The 22507-nt window shown below is 42.9% G+C and overlaps 1 protein-coding gene across 1 annotated transcript in view; it reads left to right on the plus strand.

Annotated features, from left to right (window-relative positions):
- The first annotated feature begins 667 nt into the window (after window positions 1–667).
- PRKX (protein kinase cAMP-dependent X-linked catalytic subunit) overlaps window positions 668–22507 on the plus strand; it is a 57211-nt gene continuing 35371 nt past the window's right edge. Inside the window, exon 1 of the mRNA XM_083438026.1 lies at window positions 668–1278. Coding sequence (XP_083294152.1) covers window positions 1092–1278 — 187 coding nt within the window. The 5' untranslated portion in view covers window positions 668–1091. The remainder of the gene's footprint in view (window positions 1279–22507) is intronic.

A 22507-nucleotide genomic window follows, 5' to 3' on the forward strand; every position in this document is an offset into this window, starting at 1 on the left:
TGCCAGTTTTCCAGCATTGAAGCTGGCTTGAGCAGTGGAAACATCCAATGGACATCCAGAAAAATGGGTTTGAGGGTCAAAATGCAAAGCTAAATTAATTGTGCTTTAACACCTTCCATGGGTGTAGCCAGGTTTTATGTTGGGGGAAGCAGAACCTCATTTAAGTACTTTTATCGATTTACTTGAGGGGGGGGGGGGAGCAGCTGCCCCGCCCGTCTCCCTTGGCTCCGCCCACGCACACCTCTTTGTCCAATAGCCACTGAAGTAATGAGGTCTCCCACCCTCAGACGGGGGCGGGAGGATTGCCTTGAAGACCAATCAAAGAAAATGCAACTGGCGGCGTCTAAACCTAAGGGGAAGAGAAGCGCGGGCTTCTCAGGAATTCCCACAGCTCCTTCAAAGCACCGAGAAAGGTGCACGAAAAGGGCCGGGGTGTGCGCACCCCTCGCCCTTCAGCTTCTGACAGGATTATTTTAAAAAGGAGGGCAGGGGGAGACCGCGTCAGCAGCTGCAAGAGCCATGTGCAAAAGGCAGGCAGCAGCGTTGCGGCGTGTTTTCGTTGTAAATTTCAAGCAGCAGCTCCCTCCAGCCGGTCGTTTGTTGCTCCTCCTCCTCCCGCTTTTCTCTCTCGCCTCGCCCGCGCGCCCCGCCCTCACTCCGGCTCTTGCCGCAGCTGCAGGAAGCCAAGCCCCGCCCTCTCATCCCCGCGTGCGACCGACCGACCGGCTGGCTGGCTGGCGGGCGAGTGAGGCAGAGAGCGAGACTCGGGCAAGCCCCATTGTCTGCGCTGAGGCGCCGGCGGGAAGCGCGCGAGGAGCGAAGGCGCACGACCGGTCTCCGGAGAGCGAGGCGAGCGCGCGCGCACATCACGCACACGCAACCAGGCAAGCCAAGAAGCTGCGCCCGGGCGCGATGCGGGGCGCCAGCCGCCGCTTTGCAGCTGCCGAGAGGCTCCTCCGACACCCGGGCCGGGCTCGGGGCAGCGGCAGCTGCTGAAGAGGGAAGGAGGCCGGGCCGGCGCCGGCGCCCCAAACTTCGCCCTTTTGCCTTGACAGGGCGCGCCTTTTCTTCCTCCCTCCCCTCGCCGCCCCATGGAGACGCTGAGCGCCGTGCGGGCGAAAGTAGGGGCCAGGAGCCCCGGCGGCTGCGAGGCGGGCGGCACCGGCGAGCCCCAGCCCGCGCCCTCTTCCAGTCCTGCCGGCCGAGGCTCTCCGGCGCACCCGGCGCCGGACTCGCCCGCTTATCGACTGGAGGATCTGGAGACCTTAGCCACTGTTGGTGAGTGAGGCTGGGCGCCAGCCAATGAAAAACAAAGGAAGGGGGGGATAGAACGTGCTCGTCTGCAGCCGCAGCTGCCCCCATGACCACCCACCAGGTTTAAGAGGCGTCTCTGACTGGCAAGGGACACCCCCCCTCCTTTTTAGCGCCCTCGCGATACGTAATTCTGGTCACCTCTGTGCTCACAATGCCATACCTCTGGGGCGCTCCCTAGACCAGGTAGTGAAATACAACCTTGCGGTGTCCCTCCTTTTGGAGATCATTCTCTCTGAGAGCCAAGGCAACCGGAAAGCTGTTGCTACTGCTTTCCTTCCCCAGGGCAGAGCCCCAGAGGATGCTGCCAGCTGCTAACACTGTGCCATCTCCACAAGCATGGATGGGCGCACCTCATGCCCAGGAAACAGTTTGTTTCTTTGGCGTCTAGGCTCACTTCTTAACATGATCTGGGCTTGGTGTCTTCCTTCCTGTTTTCGTATCCGGAAAGCTTCCCCAGTACTTTTTATCAGAGAGAAACAGAACAAGCTTTTTGTGGATGGCAGTTGAGAAGCAGGCAGGTGCCCAGCGGTGCTTGAGAACTGTCAAACCCAATGTGGAGAAGTCTGCTGTTTGGTGTCTGTTTATCTGCCAGTAGTCTGGATTTTGCCCAAATCTGTCTGGTGGCAAAAAGCTGAACTGGTTTTGTAAACAGTGTGTGGTCCTGTTTATCCCAGAAACTACTCTGAGTTTGCAACCCACAAACCCTTTGAACAAAAATATTTGCATGTAAATTGCTCTGAGTCCTGGCGACATCATTGAGCGTTCAGCCTGTTTAACTGAATAATATGCTGTTTAAGCAGTGCATCAGTCATAACCTTATGTTGCAAGTAACTTTGATGCTTGCTTTCACAAGTGTTGTGTGTGAAGTAATTATGTAAGTTGATGTATGTTTATAGTTCTTTATGCTTATACTGAGTGTGTGCGCTCTTCCTACAGTTCGCTTGCAAATTCCATCCAAGCTCCTGTTAATATTAAACATGGCTTGCAACTGTGGGCTTGTTCTTCTGTTCAGCGGCTCGGGTTTCATGATATCTAAAGCATTTTAGTATTGCTCACGTGATGAGCTGGAATGTGTATTCCTCTTTAAAGGCAGATAATCTGTAGAATCTTAAACAGGACCAGGACCAAGGGAGTCCTTCACTTGGACATGACTTTCTTCCCCAAATTTCCCCTCTTGAGGGATGTTTGCATCTGATCTGCGTAGATGGTTTTGTTAGCAGGCATTGGCTGCAGTGGGAGAGGAAGGAGAAGGGACACAGGGGAGGAGAGGATATGATTACAGTGCTATATGACACATGGGGAAATCTGATGTGAAATACTCTGTAAGAGAGGGCACCTGACATAAACAACCGCTGCCATTTGTTTCGACTTAAAAGGCCCTTTCATACATTACTCTGTGTATTTTGTACAGTAGATCCCAACCTCTTGGTGCCTAGCACTGCTTAGGGTGGCGAACACCAAATAAAACCTCCCATCAGATGAGTTCATATTTATAAAAGTACATAGGAGGAGGAGGGGCAGAGTTCCTCGTTACATGGGTTGTATTCAGTATGTAAGGTGATTTCTTCTTGCACAACAGAATGTTCTGCTTGTCTCCTCCCCCTGGCTTTGGAGCCCACCCCCCAACTGCTCAGGATTTCCCCCCAATCCTCTGGAGCGGATTTGGGGATGGCTCAGGGTCCATGAAGGAGGAGAGGGGATCTCGTTGCATTGGCGCTAATACAGTGGTACCTCAGGTTATGTTCCAGAGATCCGTACTTAACCTGAAACTGTTCTTAACCTGAAGCACCACTTTAGCTAATGGGGCCTCCTGCTGCTGCCGTGCCGCCAGAGCCCGATTTCTGTTCTCACCCTGAAGCAAAGTTTTTAACCTGAAGCACTATTTCTGGGTTAGCGGAGTCTTTAACCTGAAGTGTATGTAACCTGAAGCACCACTGTACTTACACTAATGCACAAATGCTGCCCTTGAAGAAAAGTGTATGTCCATAAGTGTCATTTGATACAGTAAAATGCATTGGTGTAGGTTTAGGGGCACAGCCAGCCATATTGAAGATACCCCATCCCACATATGTGCATTTGTTTAGTGACAGAGTAACATCTGGTAGCAAGGAATTCATACAGGTGAATGATCAGGCTGGCAGTGAAGGGGTGTATCTCTCTGCCCCTCTGCAAGACTGTGGGCAGGAATATAGCTTGCTATGAAGCTAGTATCCTTTCTGTCTGCAGAGAAGGGTAAGACAGTAGTACTTCACAGCCACAATGAAAACACAGGGTACTAGGGTCTTACCTGGCTGGTAACTTCGGGGTTTATCTACAAGATTGGCCCATAATCTTCCTGCTACAGCTCTTGGGAAGCTATATTAATTTTGTGTGCCAGTGTTATTCTGATCAATTTGGGTCTCAGCTGGTGGATAAACAAACTGTCTTGTCTTCAAATTAAGGAATTTATAGCATGGCTTGATTTGCCTGCTAGGCACATGGTTTTCATGTAAGGTGAAAGTTCTGGCAACTAGGAGGGAGCTGTAAACTATATATGTGTTGAATGGGTCAAGAGGCATGATCATTATTGGATGCCCTGGGTCAACTAAGAGCGTCTGCAGTAAGGGCATCCCTGGGGGCCATGTGATAGATTGCATCTTTCGCTCTGGCATTGGAGAGGGAGTTCTGATATCAAAGCCTCCTTCCCCAACTGTCCCAGCTCCTTGTCCAACTGGCATTGATTGCAGTAGAGCCAAAAGGGGTGTGTGCTAGGAAGTGGCTTGGATCTGAATGATAGAATGCCCAACATACCAACAACACACCACGAACGGGTGGAAGATTTAAACACACTTCTGAACAGGCGCTAAATCTCTCCATGGGAAACAATGGGAGAGAAAATGAATACTATTCACATGATATGTGAATGGATATAGGAACATCCCTCCATCCTTGCTTCTGCCCTGTGGGTAGAGCCAGGCAGAGCTTTGGATGGGCTGTTAAGCCATCTTCGTATTTCCTGCCACCAGTTGTTCATGTATTGTGTGTATACCTCCTACAGACGGTGCTGAAATACATAACGGCAGTAGCTCACTTCAGACATACCATCAACGTGTTGTGACTTCCATGACTTTATTTTTATCTGTAAGCTAAGCTACCTTGAGTTCTGTCATGGACAAAGGTGGGGTAGCAGTGCTAGAAACTCAGATATATAAGCTAGGTGCTAAATGGCTCCTTAAACTAAGTTGACAGTCGCCAAAACGAAATGCCTCATTGCCATTTTGGGGCCAGACGGTTCAAATGTCATTTTCAATACGACCTTTAGGTTCCTGAAATTCATTCTAATTGTGGAGATAAAATATAATGGGTAGGATTCTACAGAATGTGTTGCTAGTGTGTGAAAACAGTCAGGATCCAAGGAATCCCCAGCATGCACCTCCAGATGGTGGAGACGTCAGGTACCATTCTGGTGCCTGGGCATCTTTACTTGGTCACAAGTGGCTAATAGCCAGGTGTAAAATGTGCCTGGTGAATTTCAAATGCTGTGGGGTAGGAATAAATAAATAAAGGCTCTGCTACATGACATTCACACATTTGAATGGGTATCTAGGCAATGGAACCCTTTGCATACACCCGTTGGTCACCTTGCTTAGATGCCCATGAACAAACATAAAGAGTGAGAACTAGGAAGCTTTCTGACATTCAAGGTGGGACAAGCAGGATGACGTTCAGTGTGTGGACCCATTTCATATGTGTAATGTGATTATTGACTCATGAGTTAGTGCGTGCCTTGTTTAGAATCCTAGGATTTTGTTTTTGCATCCAAATATTTTTTCAAGATATGAAGGACTACTTGACACTTTTAAAGATGCAGTTAAACATACTCAGGTAGACACTGCACTTAACAAATGGAAAAATGACAAAGGCAGAATAGCACATATTTTGATGGGGCAAAATGAGCGTTTTCCAAACAAGCTTTTGAAATGCATTTTATTTTATTTTTTGCTGGAGAAAAAGATGAAATTATTACTTTATTTTATTTGCTTCTTCGTGTATTTAAAGATAACCATGTTCACACCTATGTTTTAAGTTTTCATTTTTATTTCACCAAAGTTTTCCCTTAAAACATCAGTTTTATTATCCTGCAGAGTGTTATCTCAAATGAGTGGGATGGATATGCTGAGAAAATGTGTTGTGCTCTATCCATTTACTGAACATTTCAACTAGGAAACTGTCATCTTAAAGCGTAGATTTGATCTTCAATTCTCTGAGCACTTGGGTGTCCTCCCATTGATACCAAAGGGAATTTATATAAAGTATAGCTTTGTGCACAGCAGAGGTAATATCACTCCTACATACCTAGTCAGAAATTTGAATTCTGACATGTACTACACTAAATGCAAGCAGAACTACATATCTGCATTCATTTTGATGCTTGTAGCAAGTTCTCACATTCATTTGATAAAACAGTATTTGTGACTGCACAAGAGAATTGAGGGTGGAGGAGGCATACTCTTGAGTTAATTGAACAAATATATATATATATAATCTTAAGTGGCAGTGTTTCTCTGAAGTTTGGGATTTATCTTTTCAAATATTGTCATTATTTATGGTTCTTTTTAGTGGGTGTAACATCTGGACTGGATACAAATTTTGCTAGCTATGCCTCAGACACATGGCTTTTATTGGCAGTCAGAACTTGCAGAATAAGTAAGATCATTTGCTAGGGTTATTTGCATGATTCCCCTATGAAAAACATGGCACACTTATCTGGCAATAAACTCTTGAACAAAGTGGAACTTAACTATGAACAAACATACCCTGGATTGCACTGTAAATTTGTGACATAACCAAAAGGTGTTATGGTGTTGACTTACATTATAGGTTCAGCCAATAGAAAGAAACAATGGCTACAATTCTGTAGACAAGTTGTTTAAGTCCCATGGATTTAAGTGGGATTGAACCAGCCCAATTATGTATGCTTTAATCTTCAAAAATAAAGATCCTATTGTCATTCAGGAATCCCTGTGAATAGTTAGGAAATAGAAAATTGGCTGATACAATCCTTAAACAAGGAATTATAAAAATAGTGAATTGGGTGATTGTTTCAGCTATAGAATAAAGGCACAGACTTTTCATTTCCACAACACAGCATACTGCAAAAAGGTTCAGGCAAAGACAATTAATCCTTATGTCTTGTTTTACCCATATATTTCCAACACAATCGCTTTCAAGTTGTACTGAGTTACACTAGAAACAGTCATACCTTGGTTCTTGAACGAAATCTATTCCGGAAGTCCATTTGATTTCCAAAACATTTGAAAACCAAGGCACGCCTTCTGATTGGCTACAGGAGCTTCCTGCACTCAAATGGAAGCTGCGTCAGACATTCGGCTTCTGAAAAATGTTCAAAAACTGGAACACTTCCAGGTTTTTGGTATTCGGGAGCCAAAACTTATGAGTACCAAGGCGTTTGAAAACCAAGGTACAACTGTATTATTAATTACATTTCTATCCCACCCTTCCCCCATAGAGCTCAGGGCAGCATACATGGTTCATCTTTTATCATTCTTTGTATTCACAGACCTGTGTAGTAGGTTAGGTTGAGAGACAATTACTGGTCCAATTTCACTCAGTACATGATATATCTGAATGGGGAGTTGGGGTCTGCCTGATCCTAGTCCAAGGCTCTAAGAACTACTGTATGTTGAAGTTTAAACATGCTCTGATAGGTGGTACAACCTTGAGCAGTCTTTCTCAACTGTGGGTCCACATATGTTGTTGGACTACAACTCCCATTATTCCCTAGCTTGCAGGATCAGTGGTCAGGATGTGGGCTGTAGTCCAACAACATATGGGGACCCAATGTTGTGGACTACAACTCTAATGCCTAACCACTTGCCATGCTGGCTGGATCGGATGGGAGTTACAATCCAAAACACGTGGAGTCCCCCGTGTTGGCTACCCTGATCTTGAAAGTGCAAATTTGGCTATAGATTGGTCCACAAATTTTGGTTACGCTATGTAGCTAGTTGTTTCTGACTTCTGCAAAGTCCCTCTTCTCAGGGGAAGAGTTCTTTTATGTCTTGCTTCGCAACAGGCATTGAAGGAGAGCAAAAACAGCAAGAGGCTCACTGCTGCTTACCTTTTCCTGTGCCAGGCATGTGAAGTGGAAGAAAAGATCCACATCTCCACTGATAATCCTGAACCATCTGGCAGTGAGAACCATCTAGCACTGAACTTGCTGGCTGAAGCAACACCAGTCTCTCCTATCGCTTGTGCCTTTCTAAAGTTTAGAGCAAAGCAAAGACTTGACGGAGAGAATCTTTAGAGTTGGGCAATGTTGGAAAGGAAGTCTCTCCCAATGGCCATGTTTGTGGCCCTGTATTGCTATTGTTTGTCACTATGGTATATATTTTTGAATTTCTATTTTGTAAACTGCCCTGTGATCCTTGGATGAAGGGCAGTATAGAAATTTAATAAATAATAATAGTAATAAATTATGTTACTGTCTACATGCATGTATTGTAATTGTAGACTTTAGCTGGCTAGTTTTTATGCCTATAAGATAAGAGGTCCATTGATTCAATGGGCCTTAAGTGTTGTTGAGTCCTCTTTTCCCTCAGTGGTCCTGCAGTGTCTGGTCTTCAATGCACCTTTCTCTACATGCTTCAACTTTTTTGATGTCGTGAAGTACTGCTCTGCTTTTAGTGTCTGCTGCCTGACCCTATGTTTACAAGTCTCTTTGTGATATTATCCCTGAACTGTCATAGACTTCTCATCTGCTTTTTCTTACTCTTACCTTGTTAAAAAGGGCCTTGTATAGTTGCTCAGGGAGCAGATTGCTTAAGGGCATTGGCCAAACCTTTGATTTTCTGTTCAAAGATCCTTCATCTAAGTGAAATTGTGCTGGAGGATATTTACATTATGGACTCCTGAATGATACCTTATGGGTGCAGTGGTCACAGATCTGTAATGTTACGGCTTTTTCTTAGGACTGAGTGAAAAGCATTCCAAATTATCCATGCTATTTGTGGGTGACAAAATTTAGAGGGACCATTTTTGCTGAATATTCTCTGGGATGAGGAGGTTGAATTCTCCAACAGTTTGCATAGGGGAATAAACCAAATGGCACAGAAAAGTCATCTTGTGATCCCCCCCCCCACCCACTTAATGTTAAATGAAACACTGTTGTGTATATTGATAGATGAAGGACTTCATGTTGTAAGAGTAAGACATGAAGGAGTAGCATCAAACCATAAGTGCCAACTCCCTGGGTGCCCAAGCACCCACAAAATTCCCCATGAAGGGGCCGGGCACCCACAAATTTCAGTGTCAGGGCCATGCACATTGCATGGCACCCATGGCCCTGGGCACCCATGGTCGTGGGGCCAAGCTGACACTCCTGCATTAAACCCATTGTTTTCCTTCAGCAAATATTAAACTATATTGGGCTGGATATACAGTTGTACTCAGAATTCCCCATTCTGCATACAAGGAAATTGTACCAGCTCTGTGCATATCCTAAATATCAAGGCAAAATGCAATGATTTCGGGGCAAATGCACATATTCCCGAGTTGGATTGTTCTGTTAACATGGAATGTTGAGATGGACCCTGGAGTTCCAAACCTTTTGAATAGTTTCCCTCCCCCCCAAAGTTGCAACACCCCCCCCACACACACACATTTTCTGAGAAATGAAACCAAGCTGACCAGGAAAACTCCCAGAGCTTGAATGACAAGGGAGGTTGCAGATATAAGGTGAATCTTGTAGTCACTGCACACATCTACCACATACTCATGGAGAAATCAGGAGGACTATCCTTTAACATATTTGGGTTTCTTTTTTGTGGGGTGTGTATGTGTTGTGTTCCAAAAAAGGATATTACCAGATAGTTCTCAGAATGTTCCTTTTCTGATATATTTATCAGAGTTCAAGCCTGGTTTTCAGCCTTTTAAAAAACTATTATATTGCCGCATCTTTATTTTCATAAGTGAAATGTTATGCTGTTGCAGAGCATGTTCTATTAAAAGAGAAGAGGTGTCAGAAAGGACACTCGCAGCACAATCCTATACACCAGAACTTTCCAAACTGTGTGTCGCGACACATTAGTGTGTCAACTGCAGTGTGTACAGTAGTTGTGTCATGCAAACATACCCCAAGCTCCTCTCGTGGCTCGAAAGGGGTTAGTATAACCTCTGGTTTGCTAGTAAAACTGAATTACTATGTCACAAAATGATGCAAAACTGAATTACTGTGTTGCACAATGATGCAAAACTGAATTACTGTGTTGCGAAATGATGCATGTCCAAAAAGTGTGTCAGCAATATGAAAAGTTTGGAAAGCTCTGCTATGCATGTTTATTCAGAAGTTGGTCACATTGATTTCCATGAGGGTTACCCTCAGTTAAATGGATACAATAATGCAGCCGTAGAGGGAGACTGGGCTTTTATCTGGGGGGTTTTTTGGAGGTGGGGATGGTTGTGTTGCAAGTTTAAAAGGCTCAAATGCTATGGAAATGTAACTTTTCTTCAACAGGAAGCTAGCATATTTATAGCCTCATCCTCTTTTTTATGTTTGTGATACACAGTTGCATCGTTTCCTTACTCCCTTTATGTCCTGAGATCTACAGTGTAGTATTACATTTATTTATTTTTTATCTTTCTTTGTTGTTGCTTGGCACAGATTCACTGATACAAACTATCGTAGACTTGTGTGTTTAGTTTCAAGAAAAGTCTTGTTTCCTTTTGTTGAATTGTTTTGTTTTCTTTTTTTGTCACAGTTACCTCCTAGCATTGCTTAGGTTGCCCTGTGCTTAGTCTTGAAAATGCCCTCTGAAATGGGAATTGTGAGAGCATGTGAACTTGATCATTTTCAGAGAGGAAGAAGACTTTAAACAACACACAAACAGCATCCCATTTTCAGTGGCTATAAATAATAAACGAGGCAAATAACAGTGGAATAAATGATAGTTGAATTCAATGTATTTATATAATTTATTATTAACTAGGTATTTTAATATCTAACCTGATCCAAAGGATTGAGCGGGGATAGAAACAACATTAATAATAGGGAATTGCTTTCTAGAACTGTGAATAAACACAATATCATCTCTCTACTCCTCAACAGCTGTTGCAATGCTAAAATCTTAAGACTGCTTTTTGTTCTTCTTTTGTATACTGTAATTCGTCCCCCCCACCACCACTCTCAGCTAAAGATCTCTCAGTAAGCTGGTCTGCACATTAAAGCCAAACCATAGAACAAGCCTTATGTTGTTCAGCTTAATAGTAATTAAGATAATAAAATTGAGATATGAAAATTCTGCTTTAAGGTTAAGAAACAAACTGAAGCAGGTGTTTCACCTTACAGTATTGAGTTGCTCCCTTTTTATTCCAAGTCTCACATTGGTTTCTTTATGGTAACTCAATGGTTCATGTTCCAAAGTTCTACTAATGCCCTAAATAAGAATAGTGTTAGTGGATATCTGGCACAGAAAATAAAGTTGGATTGTTATGTACCATTGCTTTTCTTTTTGAGCATGGGTAATACTGGGTTCAGTTTCCCCAACCTAGAATGAACCACTATTGCATGATATTTTTTAACCATCAAGGACCTTGTCTGTGGAGCATTCCTTGCATTTGAGGAGAGTTATTAGCTTATATGATTCTCATTAAACCTCGGGTCAACTGTAGATAAGTTGTGCGATTATCTTTTAACAGAATGGTGCTGAAATGGAACATGTTCACAATAGTTCCGTTAATTTTTTTTTTCTTGAGTCACTTTCAATGTAACTCAGTATCAAATATTAATGTATTCATTCTGACAAGCTATAAATAGCAGAAAGACGCAGCAAACACACAAGTGGGAAGAAGGCCTCTTCACACAGAAGTCTTTTTTTAGAGTTAAAATTGGGTATGTTTCTATAGCATGAAAAATACAGATGTTTTTTAAAAACACCTGTCCTTATGGACTGAACATATGTGTAAGGTAAAGGAAAGAATGATCCATCTCTAAAGGCTGTGGCACTCCAGAAGTCTTCCAGCTCCCATTATCCCAGCCTGCCCTTGCAGGATGGGGCTGATGAACTACAGCTTATCCACCCCTGGAATGAGGTTGAGCAATGTGTTTCTAGTAGCCAGCCAGGCACCTTTAAGAAGGTTACCAGTAGGGCAATGGAAGTGATTGTTTCCTTCCATCCCTATGATCTGACATTCTGAGAGAAATCGCTTTTCACTATTTGTGCTGTTGCTTGATGACTGTGGCTGATTTATGTCTCGATAGGCCTGCTCTACACTAATTTGCCACATTATTTTCAAAAGGCTTCTAGGGTAGCAGCTATTGCCATATTTTGGACTAATGACTGCTCCAAGTTGGGTCTACTTGTCCCTCAAAGTCATCCCGGAGTAGATCCTAAAATCAAAAGAATTCTATAGATGTGTGAGGATTGTTGTTTAAATGCCTGAGGAAGGGGTTGTGTTGACCATCGTTCCCCTGTCCTGTCAGTTAAGATTTGATAGGCAAAAGGTCACAAAGTCTGCTTGCATTTAGAAAGGAATGGATGGGTGAATGTTTTGCCTCTTGGCTAAAGGCAAGAGAGAGAACACAGTTTTGAAAGGAAACATGGAACTAGTTATATGTTCCTTTGCAGACCAACCTTATGCTAGGAGAAATGTGGCTCTAGAGTGGACACGGGGAACCTTTAGTTCTTCAGATGTTGCTGAACTACAATTTCCATACTCCCTGGCTAGTGGCCATGCTTGCTAGGGCTGATGTGAATTGTAGTTCAGCAACATCTGGAGAACCAAAGTTCCCCCACTCCTGCTCTAGAGGATCAGTGACATCTTCTGTGTTTTTCTTGATTCTTGCCTTTTGCAGGGCAGGAGATAAATTCAGTACAATACATAAAATTAAATAAGTTAGATTGTGTTGTATGCTGGTAAACTCCATAATGCTAAACTGCTGAACGTCAAATGATCTTTCTTAACTACATTTATTTTTAGTATTTCTCTTTCTGCAGTGACTTGCCAATCTTAAGTGCCTGAATTAAATTGGAGTTTTGAGCTCTGTTGCCTGCTACTCAGGTTCTCCTGCCTGTTGCTCCAAGTGAAATAGCATGTTTAATATGAGTTTGAAGTGGTATTCATTCAAATCTTCCACAGATGAAATGTTCTCTGTGATATTCATTTAAACGTTGCTTTGAATTAAGCTGCAGCCCAGCCCATAATTAGGTGCAGCAACTTCATTAAAGGCAGTGGGACTTTCATTTGCTTACTTCGTGCTTGGGATTGTAGCTTTGAACTCTGCTTAGTTTTGCAAAATATCTATAATTTTAATAACCGGTGGACTTTGGATCATTTGCCATGGAATTGCATATTGCTTGTTGGCATAAGAGAGCTTACATAGCTCTGACCTGTATTATCCCTGCTCTTCCCTTGCAATGTTTCATACTGATGGACAACTTGTGCTCAAAAGACCAGTACATACCAGTTTTTTGTCTGCAAAACTACATTTTAAAAAAGTAAGTAGCTTGGCAACTTAATATCTGCATATGTGTGATCCAATCCACTACCAAACCAGTTCAGCAGCATTTTATCTGAGTTCATGTTCCGCAAGGGACAATGCGTGGCCAGTGTTGCATTGTGGTAATATCAATGACACAACTGCAAAGTTTATTCAAGGTTTACTGCTTAACTTCCTCCAGAGTTCTCATGCAATTTTGGGAAATACAGCCAGATGTCTCTCTGTGTTTTCAGTTATGAGTGTGGAACTGACACTGCAAAGCATGTGCTTTCGTAGAGGAGGCAATACGTATTGCCCAGTCTTGCCAGTCAGTCCACAAACATTACTAGCCCCCAAATGTTTTTACTTTTTCATTTGATCACATATAACAAATGAACTCATATGTTTTTTTTAGCACAGTTCTTGTTGTTATCTGTGAGTTGCCTTGAGTCCTGTGAGGGGAAAAGGTGGTAAATTGCTACTGCTGCTACTATTATTTATTATTATTAGTTGTTGTTGTTGTTGTTGTTGTTACCACCAGTTGTCTAAAAGGTGAAACATATGGCCCACTTTGTCTGGAGGCTTACACATGAGTAGAAGCCTGCTGTATGTCGAGACCTTGCACTAGAGCCCACACATATTTTCCTTGAGATCGGTGTGCACAGTTAAAGCTCCAGCATTCTGCTTTCAGGCACCTTCAGCTGAGGTGTGTCTCCAGAGAACGCATGTGTAAAATGGCATTGTCACTGCTATGAAGGCTTCCATACTGGATGCTGATGATATTAGGTACTGCTGTCTCTTTGTGAGATCCTGGTTTCATTCCCCATCCTCACCCCAGTTTGGCTATGAAGAACATTTTGCACCCTTCTTCTCCCATTAAAAAAGCAATATAAATTAGATGACATGGCTTTCAGGTATTGCTTGCTGATAAATAATAAGGTGACTAATAGCTACTAATCATTTGGTTGAGTGATACTTCCAGTATCTGAGGCAATATGCCTCTGAATAGCTGTTGGACTCATGTCCTATTTGTGTGCTTCTCATGAGCACCTGGTTGACCACTGTAAGCATCTGAACTAGATGACCTTTGATCTGACCCAGTAGGCTTTCTCTTACGATCATGCAAAAGCACAAGAAGTTTGAAATTACAGAGATTTTTAAGCATGATATTTCTCGTCCTTATGAATTTGAATATAATGCTTGTGGTGTCTGGGAACTGTGGTTTCCTCTCCCTTTCCCAAATCTTCCAAAGCACTTCCCAATTTGCATTTGCAGGTGTAACTTTTTATTGGTTTAGCAACAATAAAATATTATGTTTTAACTGGTCTGGTACTAAATGTATTAGGTCACAAAGGGTGTCTGTCTGGAGTATTTTGCATATGTCAATCCTGATAGGTTTCAAGTTCCCTGTGCCCAAACAACCATGAGTGAATTCTAAATCTCCTTCCTGTTTAGCTGAATGAGTTCTTATAGGCTTACAAAATTCAGCAAAGTTGAACTTGTTTGGCATGACAAACATGCTTTACTTTTGGAAGATCAAAGCTTTGTTCCATATAAGAAACAGAATATCGTTGATGGAATCATGGTTCGTGGTGAGTGAATTTAAAGGAGCAGCTTTGAGTTGTTTAAGTACCTGTCACCATGTTTTTGCCTTGGCTGTTAGAAGAATCGTGTTCTGTCCCATGAGAGTAATTCACTAATTATGTCTTACTGAATTCTGTACTGTTCTCCCTAATGTGAGCCAGGAGTAGCATTTCAACAATGAATTTGAAGGGTGTGTGTGTGTGTGTGTGAGAGAGAGAGAGAGAGAGATACATACCATTGTAATCAGTTTTTATTTTAATTCCACATTTATTTTTTATGCTACAGATGTGTGACCAAGATTACAAACAGAAAAGTAATACTCTTAATAAAGGTTTAAAGTTCTCCAGTAATGCTTCAGGGAATATGTTCAAGAGGCTCTTGACTGTACTGAAGAGAACAGGATCATACCCTTCTTCCCTTGTGAATGCCTAACCAGTTACAGTGGTACCTCGGGTTAAGAACTTAATTCATGCTGGAGGTCCGTTCTTAACCTGAAACTGTTCTTAACCTGAGGTACCACTTTAGCTAATGGGTGCCTCCTGCTGCCGCTGTGCCGCTGCCACGCAATTTCTGTTCTCATCCTGAAGCAAAGTTCTTAACTCGAGGTGCTATTTCTGGGTTAGCAGAGTCTGTAACCTGAAGCATCTGTAACCCGAGGTACCACTGTATTACAGTATACTGCAAGGAACTTTAGCTTGCCTGGATACAATAGCACCACTAGTAATTTGGGATACTCTTTTAAAATGTGTGGGACTCCTCTGTTTTGGAATGGGTAGAACTTGTTTTGCCACGTTCAAATTAGGAAAGAAGGGTGGAGAGCAAGGCATAACTTGGAGACACTTAGCTGCATCCTCCTCCAAAGGCTGCATCAGCCTCCTTTCTTGCTGTGCACTTTAATTACTATAGCATGCACTCATTAGTAGATGGACAAGGTGTGGAATGTCTTGCTTCACATGAGACAGGCTTGAGTTAGGAGGTGGGGGAGATTTGCCTTAGATGATGGAGAAGGGAGGAAGATCCCCTTCTGATTCCTGCCTTAAAACTGTGCGAGTGAGGTCTGTCAGTTTCACTTCTGCTGTCAAAACTGGGAAGTGAGACTGACAGGGTTTGACTTCCTTCATAGTGTGAAGTGGAACTTGGAAATCTCAGTCAGTGCTGTGAGCCAGTTCCCTTCCGAAATTAAGTTATGTATCCAATCCAGAATGAAACTAAAGGTTTCCTATGTATTTGCTTTGGACTTTTAAGCAACAAATCATTAGAAAAACAAAATGGGAAGCAGAGATAACACAACCAAACATCAACCAAATGTTCACATAATGATATAAGAATGAATGGGAATATTTTTGCTCATCACAAGTGACAGAGGCCAGTCACATTTATACAAACATGTCTTCCATAGCACTCATAACTGTAGTGGACAAAATAGAGGAGAAGAATCACATCTTCCCAGGAAAAATTAAATATCTTCTATTATTATTATTATATCCCATTTTGCCTCCAAGGAGCTGAAGTTGGTATACATAGTTCTCACCCACTCCATTTTATCATCACAAAAACCCAGTGGGGTAGGTTAGGCTGAGAGACTGTGACTGGCCCAAGGTCACCCAGTGAGCTTTGTGGTTGAGTGGAGACCAGAACCCAGGTCTCCCAGGTCTTAGTCTAGCAATCTCACCACTACACCACACTGTAGCATGAGTACTTGGGGACTGCTGCAGCTGGAGCACTGGTATGAGTTTAAGCCTTCTTGCAACTAATCTCTATATTTTTATGCTGGAAAAAGAATTGTTTGAAAAGTCATAAAGAGCCACCTTACACTAGTTCATGATGTTTAATGAAATGTTTGGTGTAGTTAATCATGTACAGGCATTAAAGTTCACTCATATAATGACACTTTTTAAGTGTGAAAGCGAAAGAAAGAGGGAGGAGGATCGTAGCATAAAATGTGGCATACGTGAATGTACACACAGTGGAATGTTGTATGTACTTGCGGGTTTCTGGCAAGATAACACCTGCAGCACTTCACTGAGATGGAATTTGTCCTAAGGTGCTTGCCAGAGTTGAACAGGTACATACACTCTTTCTAGATATGTCTACCAGATAAGAGGCATTTTAGACTCCTTATTTGCTGCTGGAGCAGAACAGTAACATGGAGTCCATTATCTTGTGTTGTGGCCATTGATAATACACCTTGTCTTCAGCTGTTTCTGTGTGTAAGTCTGGAAGTGCATTTCAGATTCTCTTAACGATTTGAACTCCTGAACAGGAAGTGAAGGCAGAAAGCCTAACCCCAACCCTAACCCTAATTAATGCACTTTAATGTTCCCTTCTCTACCTTCTCTAACGCTTGCTTCAGGGAAGTGCTTTTTTAATATTTATATTTTATTAAGGTGATTTCAGTTAAAAGAAATAAAGTGATACAGAAAAAGAAGGAAAAGCGAGATGGAGAAAAACAACAACCAAGATACGGTACATATAAAAGAGAAAATATGCAAAAAAGAGAGCAATATACAATATTCCTGTACATTCTTATATAAATTGGGATAGTGCTATTGTCCTAGTACTTATGTAAATGTTAATAGCCTTCTACATTTTGTATAAATTCATTCCAAATGCTATATTTATCCATACAGGCTGCGCCTATAAGCAGTCCATTCATAAACTGCGAGTGATCTCATATTGTCAGTTCATTGATTGGAGGGTACCATATCTTTATTTTCCCAATTCCTCAAGTATCAGTCTATTGCCACCATTAGGGCACGGAAAATCCATTTCCATTGCCGCATTGATAATTTTCATACTGCAGGTATATAGTTCAATAAAATATTCTCTGCTGAAAGATTTAACTTTTTCTGCATAGTCATAGTTACACGGTCCATCACTTTCTCCTAAAGCTTGTTATGTAAAGAAAACTGTCCAAACATGTTTCAGAGAGGCATTGTCCTTGCCACATCTCCAACACTGAGCTGTCTTAGCTAACCCTTTTTTATACAACCGTAAAAGAGTCCAATAAACTCTAAATATTATTTTCTCTTGTATTAGTCTTAATTTTAAATCTAATGACACCTTAGGTATTGAAATTAATACATGTCTGGGAAGCTGATAGTCCCAATTCTTTATTCCAATTATCTCTTACAGTCTGCATAATGAACTTGTGTATTGTTAATACATATCTATAAAAAGTAATTGGTGGCTTTTTATTTTTGAATGAGTGGTCCAGTTGCTCCAATATCTCTGGTATCTTGGAAGCTGAAAGACCCAAACACACTTGTTATGAGATGTTGTAATTGAAGATATTGCCATTGGGCTGCATCTGATGATATTGTTTTCTTAAAACAGCAAAAGTATAAAATTCATCTTCCCCTTCTATCAGTTGGTCCAATGTCAATACACCTGCTTCCATCCAATTTTTCCATATCAGCATCTTCAGGGAAGTGTTGGTAGCACTTAATTTGCCCCTTTTGGGGGGGATTCAGGGTGTATATTTGTCATCTATTCCTATTTGGCAAATTACCCCTTTTGTATCAGTGGATTCAAAATTCTGTCATTAAAATACTTAGTGCACACTTAGACAAGTCCCAGTGAATTGGGGCATAAGTTGATATGCTTATAGAGGTCTATGTGTTTCTATAAATGCACATTTGGTAACATTAGAACCTGTCTGACTGACGCTTGTATAAGTAAGCAAGAGTTAATATGATCATATATTGCTTCTGTGCATATTTTCTTTCTTTAAATATAAGTGAAAAATTCTGAGGTTACATGTCTTTAAGTGAAAAATTGACGTAAGCATTCATTCACCTTTTCCCATCTCAGGTTCTCTGCTGAGCCTCTCTCCAGGCTGATGTGTTGCCTTCTTCTTACTATGTAAAATGTATTCTTTTTCTCTATTTATTCCCTCATTGGGTACAGTATGGTCTATTTGCAAGAGCAAATAAGCAGGAGTTTGATTGTCTAGTGTACTATGCTATAAGTTGAAACAGGCCCGGGTACATCTAGCTTCTGAGTGGTTTCAGAGTTAGGTAAAAAAGGTAAATGACCCCTGGACAGTTACATCCAGTCAAAGGTGACTATGGGGTTGTGGCACTCATCTCACTTTCAGGCCAAGGGAGCTGGCATTTGTCCATAGACAGCTTTCCAGGTCATGAGGCCAGCATGGCTAAATCGCTTCTGGCACAACGGAAACCAGAGCACACAGAAATGGCATTTACAGTGGTGCCCCGCAAGACGAATGCCTCGGAAGACGAAAAACTCGCTAGACGAAAGGGTTTTTCGTTTTCTGAGGTGCTCCGCAAGACGGATTTCCCTATGGGCTTGCTTCACTAGACGAAACAGCCCTGCCTCTCCTGTCATGGTGACGGTCACTGCACACACGCACGCTCGCTTCCCCGCTCCTCCGGCTCCCTCCCACCTTCCTGCTGACGGCTCCTCCGGCTCCCTCCAACCTTCCGACCTTCGGGCTGCCTCGCGCCGCTGCCCACCGCCCTCGCGCGCTCCTTTGAGAGAGCCGTTGCCGCCAGCAGCCAGCGTTGCAGCCAGAGTCACGCTCCTGAGCCCCGCCGCCCTCCAGCAGCCGCATCACGCGGTGTCCACAAGGTGCGGGTGAGTCCAAGGACCGGCTGTGGCAGCTGCCCTGCTTCTCCCCACCCCTCCCCGCCGTGGTGCTTCGCAAGACGAAAAAAACTCACTCTACGAAAAAACTCGCGGAACGAATTAATTTCATCTTGCGAGGCACCACTGTACCTTCCTGCTGCAGCGGTAACTATTTATCTACTTGCACTTTGACATGCTTTCGAACTGCTAGTTTGGCAGGAGCCGGGACAGAGCAATGGGAGCTCACCCCATCGCGGGGATTCCAACCTTCTGATCAGCAAGCCCAAGAGGCTCAGTGATTTAGACCACAGTGCCACCCGCGTTGGTTTCAGAGTATCAGCCAGTTTGGTTGCACAATAATGGTGTATGATCTTGACCTTGTAATAGATAGGGGGAGTGTATAAAATAGTACAGTCAGTAGAGAATGAGACTCTTAGTCTCAGGGTTGTGGGTTTGAGTCCCACAGTGGGCAAAAAGATGCCTGCATTGCAAGGAGTTGGACTAGATGACCCTTGTGGTCCCTTCCAATCATTCCATGATTCTATGGCCTTTTGACTTCCTCTACAAATAAGTGTTCAGGGGATTTTACAGGGGGTGAGCGGTGTGAGGATGTGTGCATTTGTAGCAATCCAGCCTTCCAATATGTGATATAGATGCTGTGTACTAGCACAAGATACCTCATCAGTGCCTCTTTCAAACAGGCAACTGCTCTCTCATAACTATATAAAAGTTGCAAGTTATTAAACAGCCACAGATGGTCAGGGTGAAGGTTTTAAAAAACACACACACAAACATACCAAATCTGAACAGGGAATTTAAAAGTGCAAAGTATGAAACAGTTGGTGAGGAAGTGACACCCACAAAAAGGAGATACCACTTTCATCCACACATCTGTCTCTTGTTACAAACCTGTTGTAGCACACACACACACACCAGTTTGGGTGCAGGTTGGATGTATATTGCCCCAAATTGAGCAGCATTTGAAGTGAAGAAGAGGGGGTGAGGAACCAAGTTAGTGTGGAACCAGTCATTCAGAGTTATACCCAGTGCTAATTCATACTAACGGGACGCGGGTGGCGTTGTGCCTAGGGTTTGCCGATTGCATGGTCGGTGGTTCGAATCCCCGCAGCGGGGTGAGCTCCCGTCTTTCGGTCCCAGCTCCTGCCCACCTAGCAGTTCGAAAGCACCCTTAAGTGCAAGTAGATAAATAGGTACCGCTTTATAGCGGGAAGGTAAACGGCGTTTCCGTGTGCTGCGCTGGTGCAGGCTCACCAGAGCAGCTTCGTCACGCTGGCCATGTGACCCGGAAGTGTCTCCGGACAGCGCTGGCCCCCGGCCTCTTAAGTGAGATGGGAGCACAACCCTAGAGTCGGACACGGCTGGCCCGTATGGGCAGGGGTACCTTTACCTTTACCTAATTCATACTAAGAGTAGATCTGTTGAAATAACGTGTCTTAAGTTACTGACGTTGATTCATTTTCACTGGGTTTACTTGGAGTATTCTTCATTGGGCACCCCCCTTTATTCCTGGTGTTGGTGGGGAGATTTTGAAAATGAAATCAATAGTGTTTGGGTGGGGGTATCTGTACTATATTTGTGGACCCCGGAAAGCGCATAGTTTTCAGTAACATTCTGAGTTTCCAATCAAAGTCTAGCTGTATCTTTTTGGTTAAATGTTGCACTGATACTATTTAAGAGTCTGAAAGCACTGTTGTATGACTTTGCAGATGACGATAGGTTGAGGGTTTTTAATGGCCATTTCCCTTCCTTTGTTGCTATGATCAAAAGGTAAAACAAATATTTTATTTTAGGAACGTGTGAATAGCAATGCCATTCAGATAGGACTCTTATGGAATGAATGGGTGTGTAGCATGGTGAGTGAAATTTAGGGATTAAAGAATTGTTCATGCATTAGTGTCCTGGCATCTAATAATGGTTTGTGTTGACATCAGTCTTCCAGGAATTATAATTGGAATGAAACTCAGCATCACACATGCTTGTCATATTACTGGTCACACTTTGCTTATGTTTGATATCCTGTTTTCAAATCTACTTGTCACAGGGAAGAATCAGAGTTCATTTGTCTAGAGAGCCATTTCCCACATCTCAGCTGTTGTGAAATGAGACACTAAAGAACAATGAGATGGCAATAAGCAGGTCACTATTTTGCTGGGTTTGAACTTGTGACTTGTAGGGATGGAAATGTATACTCTGGAGCATTGTATACTCAAATTGTGGTTGATGATATTAACACTGAGCAAGGTGTTGACAGATCTGGTCAACAAAATGAAGCATGGCCATGAAAGCAGGATGTCAAACTTAAGAAAAATGTGGCAAGCCATTTGACAGCCATGCATGATGTCTGTGAGTTCATTGTAATTGCAGTTCCAAAAATATCAAAGTGAGGTAAATGGTTAGTGAAGGTAAGAGTAGGATTGAAGCATGGAGAAGAAGGGATGGTGTTTAGGAGAAGATACATGTCCGGTGTTGAGCACTGTAGGTTATGCTGGAGTTACTCAGATTGCAGAGCTGACAATATCCAGAAGATTTACATGAAATAAAAGAGTGTGTTTCTGTAACCTATTAGCCACATGTCTTGCAGATTCACCATACTTGCCACCAAGTTCCCAGAGGAAGTTTGGTTTTCTTGATTCTAGGCCTCAACTAATGACCTGCTGGTAAAGAGAATAGCCTGCTCCCTATGGATTAGGATTAGCAAACTCTGTAGCACCTCTGGTGGCTGTCCTAAATATAAAAGGTAAAGGTAAAGTGACCCCTGACCATTAGGTCCAGTCATTTTAATACAAACTCCAGGCTGTGAAAATTGTCCTCAACAGTTATATTGCATGGCCTGAACAAGATGAAGATTATAGAAAGACTCTTCTGTAGAGTAAAATGTCTAGAATGCACCATAGAACTGGTTGTATCTCATGGAAGCATTGGGCTTCTGCTAGTGTAAGGTGAGGCATCTCTTTTTCACCAATTCCCACACAATTTGCAACCCTCTGCCACACCCCAAACTGTTCCAGAGGGCCCCCCCCCTCCCTTAGGAAAAGTGTGTATTGGGAAGGGAGGTTGGTCTGCATTGGATGGCAGGGATCATGGAAAATCAGGTGCCATGCCTTTCACAAGTGGAGCCACTTCTCCATAGCAGAACACCACTGTTGATACAACCCCAAAAATTTAAATGCTGCTGTATTTTTAGCCTTTCTGAATTGTTGTTTGTCAACAGGGCATCATCCCTAATACAGTGGTACCTCGGGTTACAGACGCTTCAGGTTACAGACGCTTCAGGTTACAGGCTCCTCTAACCCAGAAATAGTACCTCTGGTTAAGAACTTTGCTTCAGGATGAGAACGGAAATTGTGTGGCGGCAGTGCGGCAGCAACGGGAGGCCCCATTAGCTAAAGTAGTACCTCAGGTTAAGAACAGTTTTAGGTTAAGAACGGACCTCCAAAACGAATTAAGTTCTTAACCCGAGGTACCACTGTAACTGCAAAATCTGTTTAAGGCTAAGAGTTCTAAGGGATCGCTTGGGACATT

Source organism: Podarcis tiliguerta (assembly GCF_965153285.1).
Source record: "Podarcis tiliguerta genome assembly, chromosome: 4".
Classification (NCBI taxonomy): domain Eukaryota; kingdom Metazoa; phylum Chordata; class Lepidosauria; order Squamata; family Lacertidae; genus Podarcis; species Podarcis tiliguerta.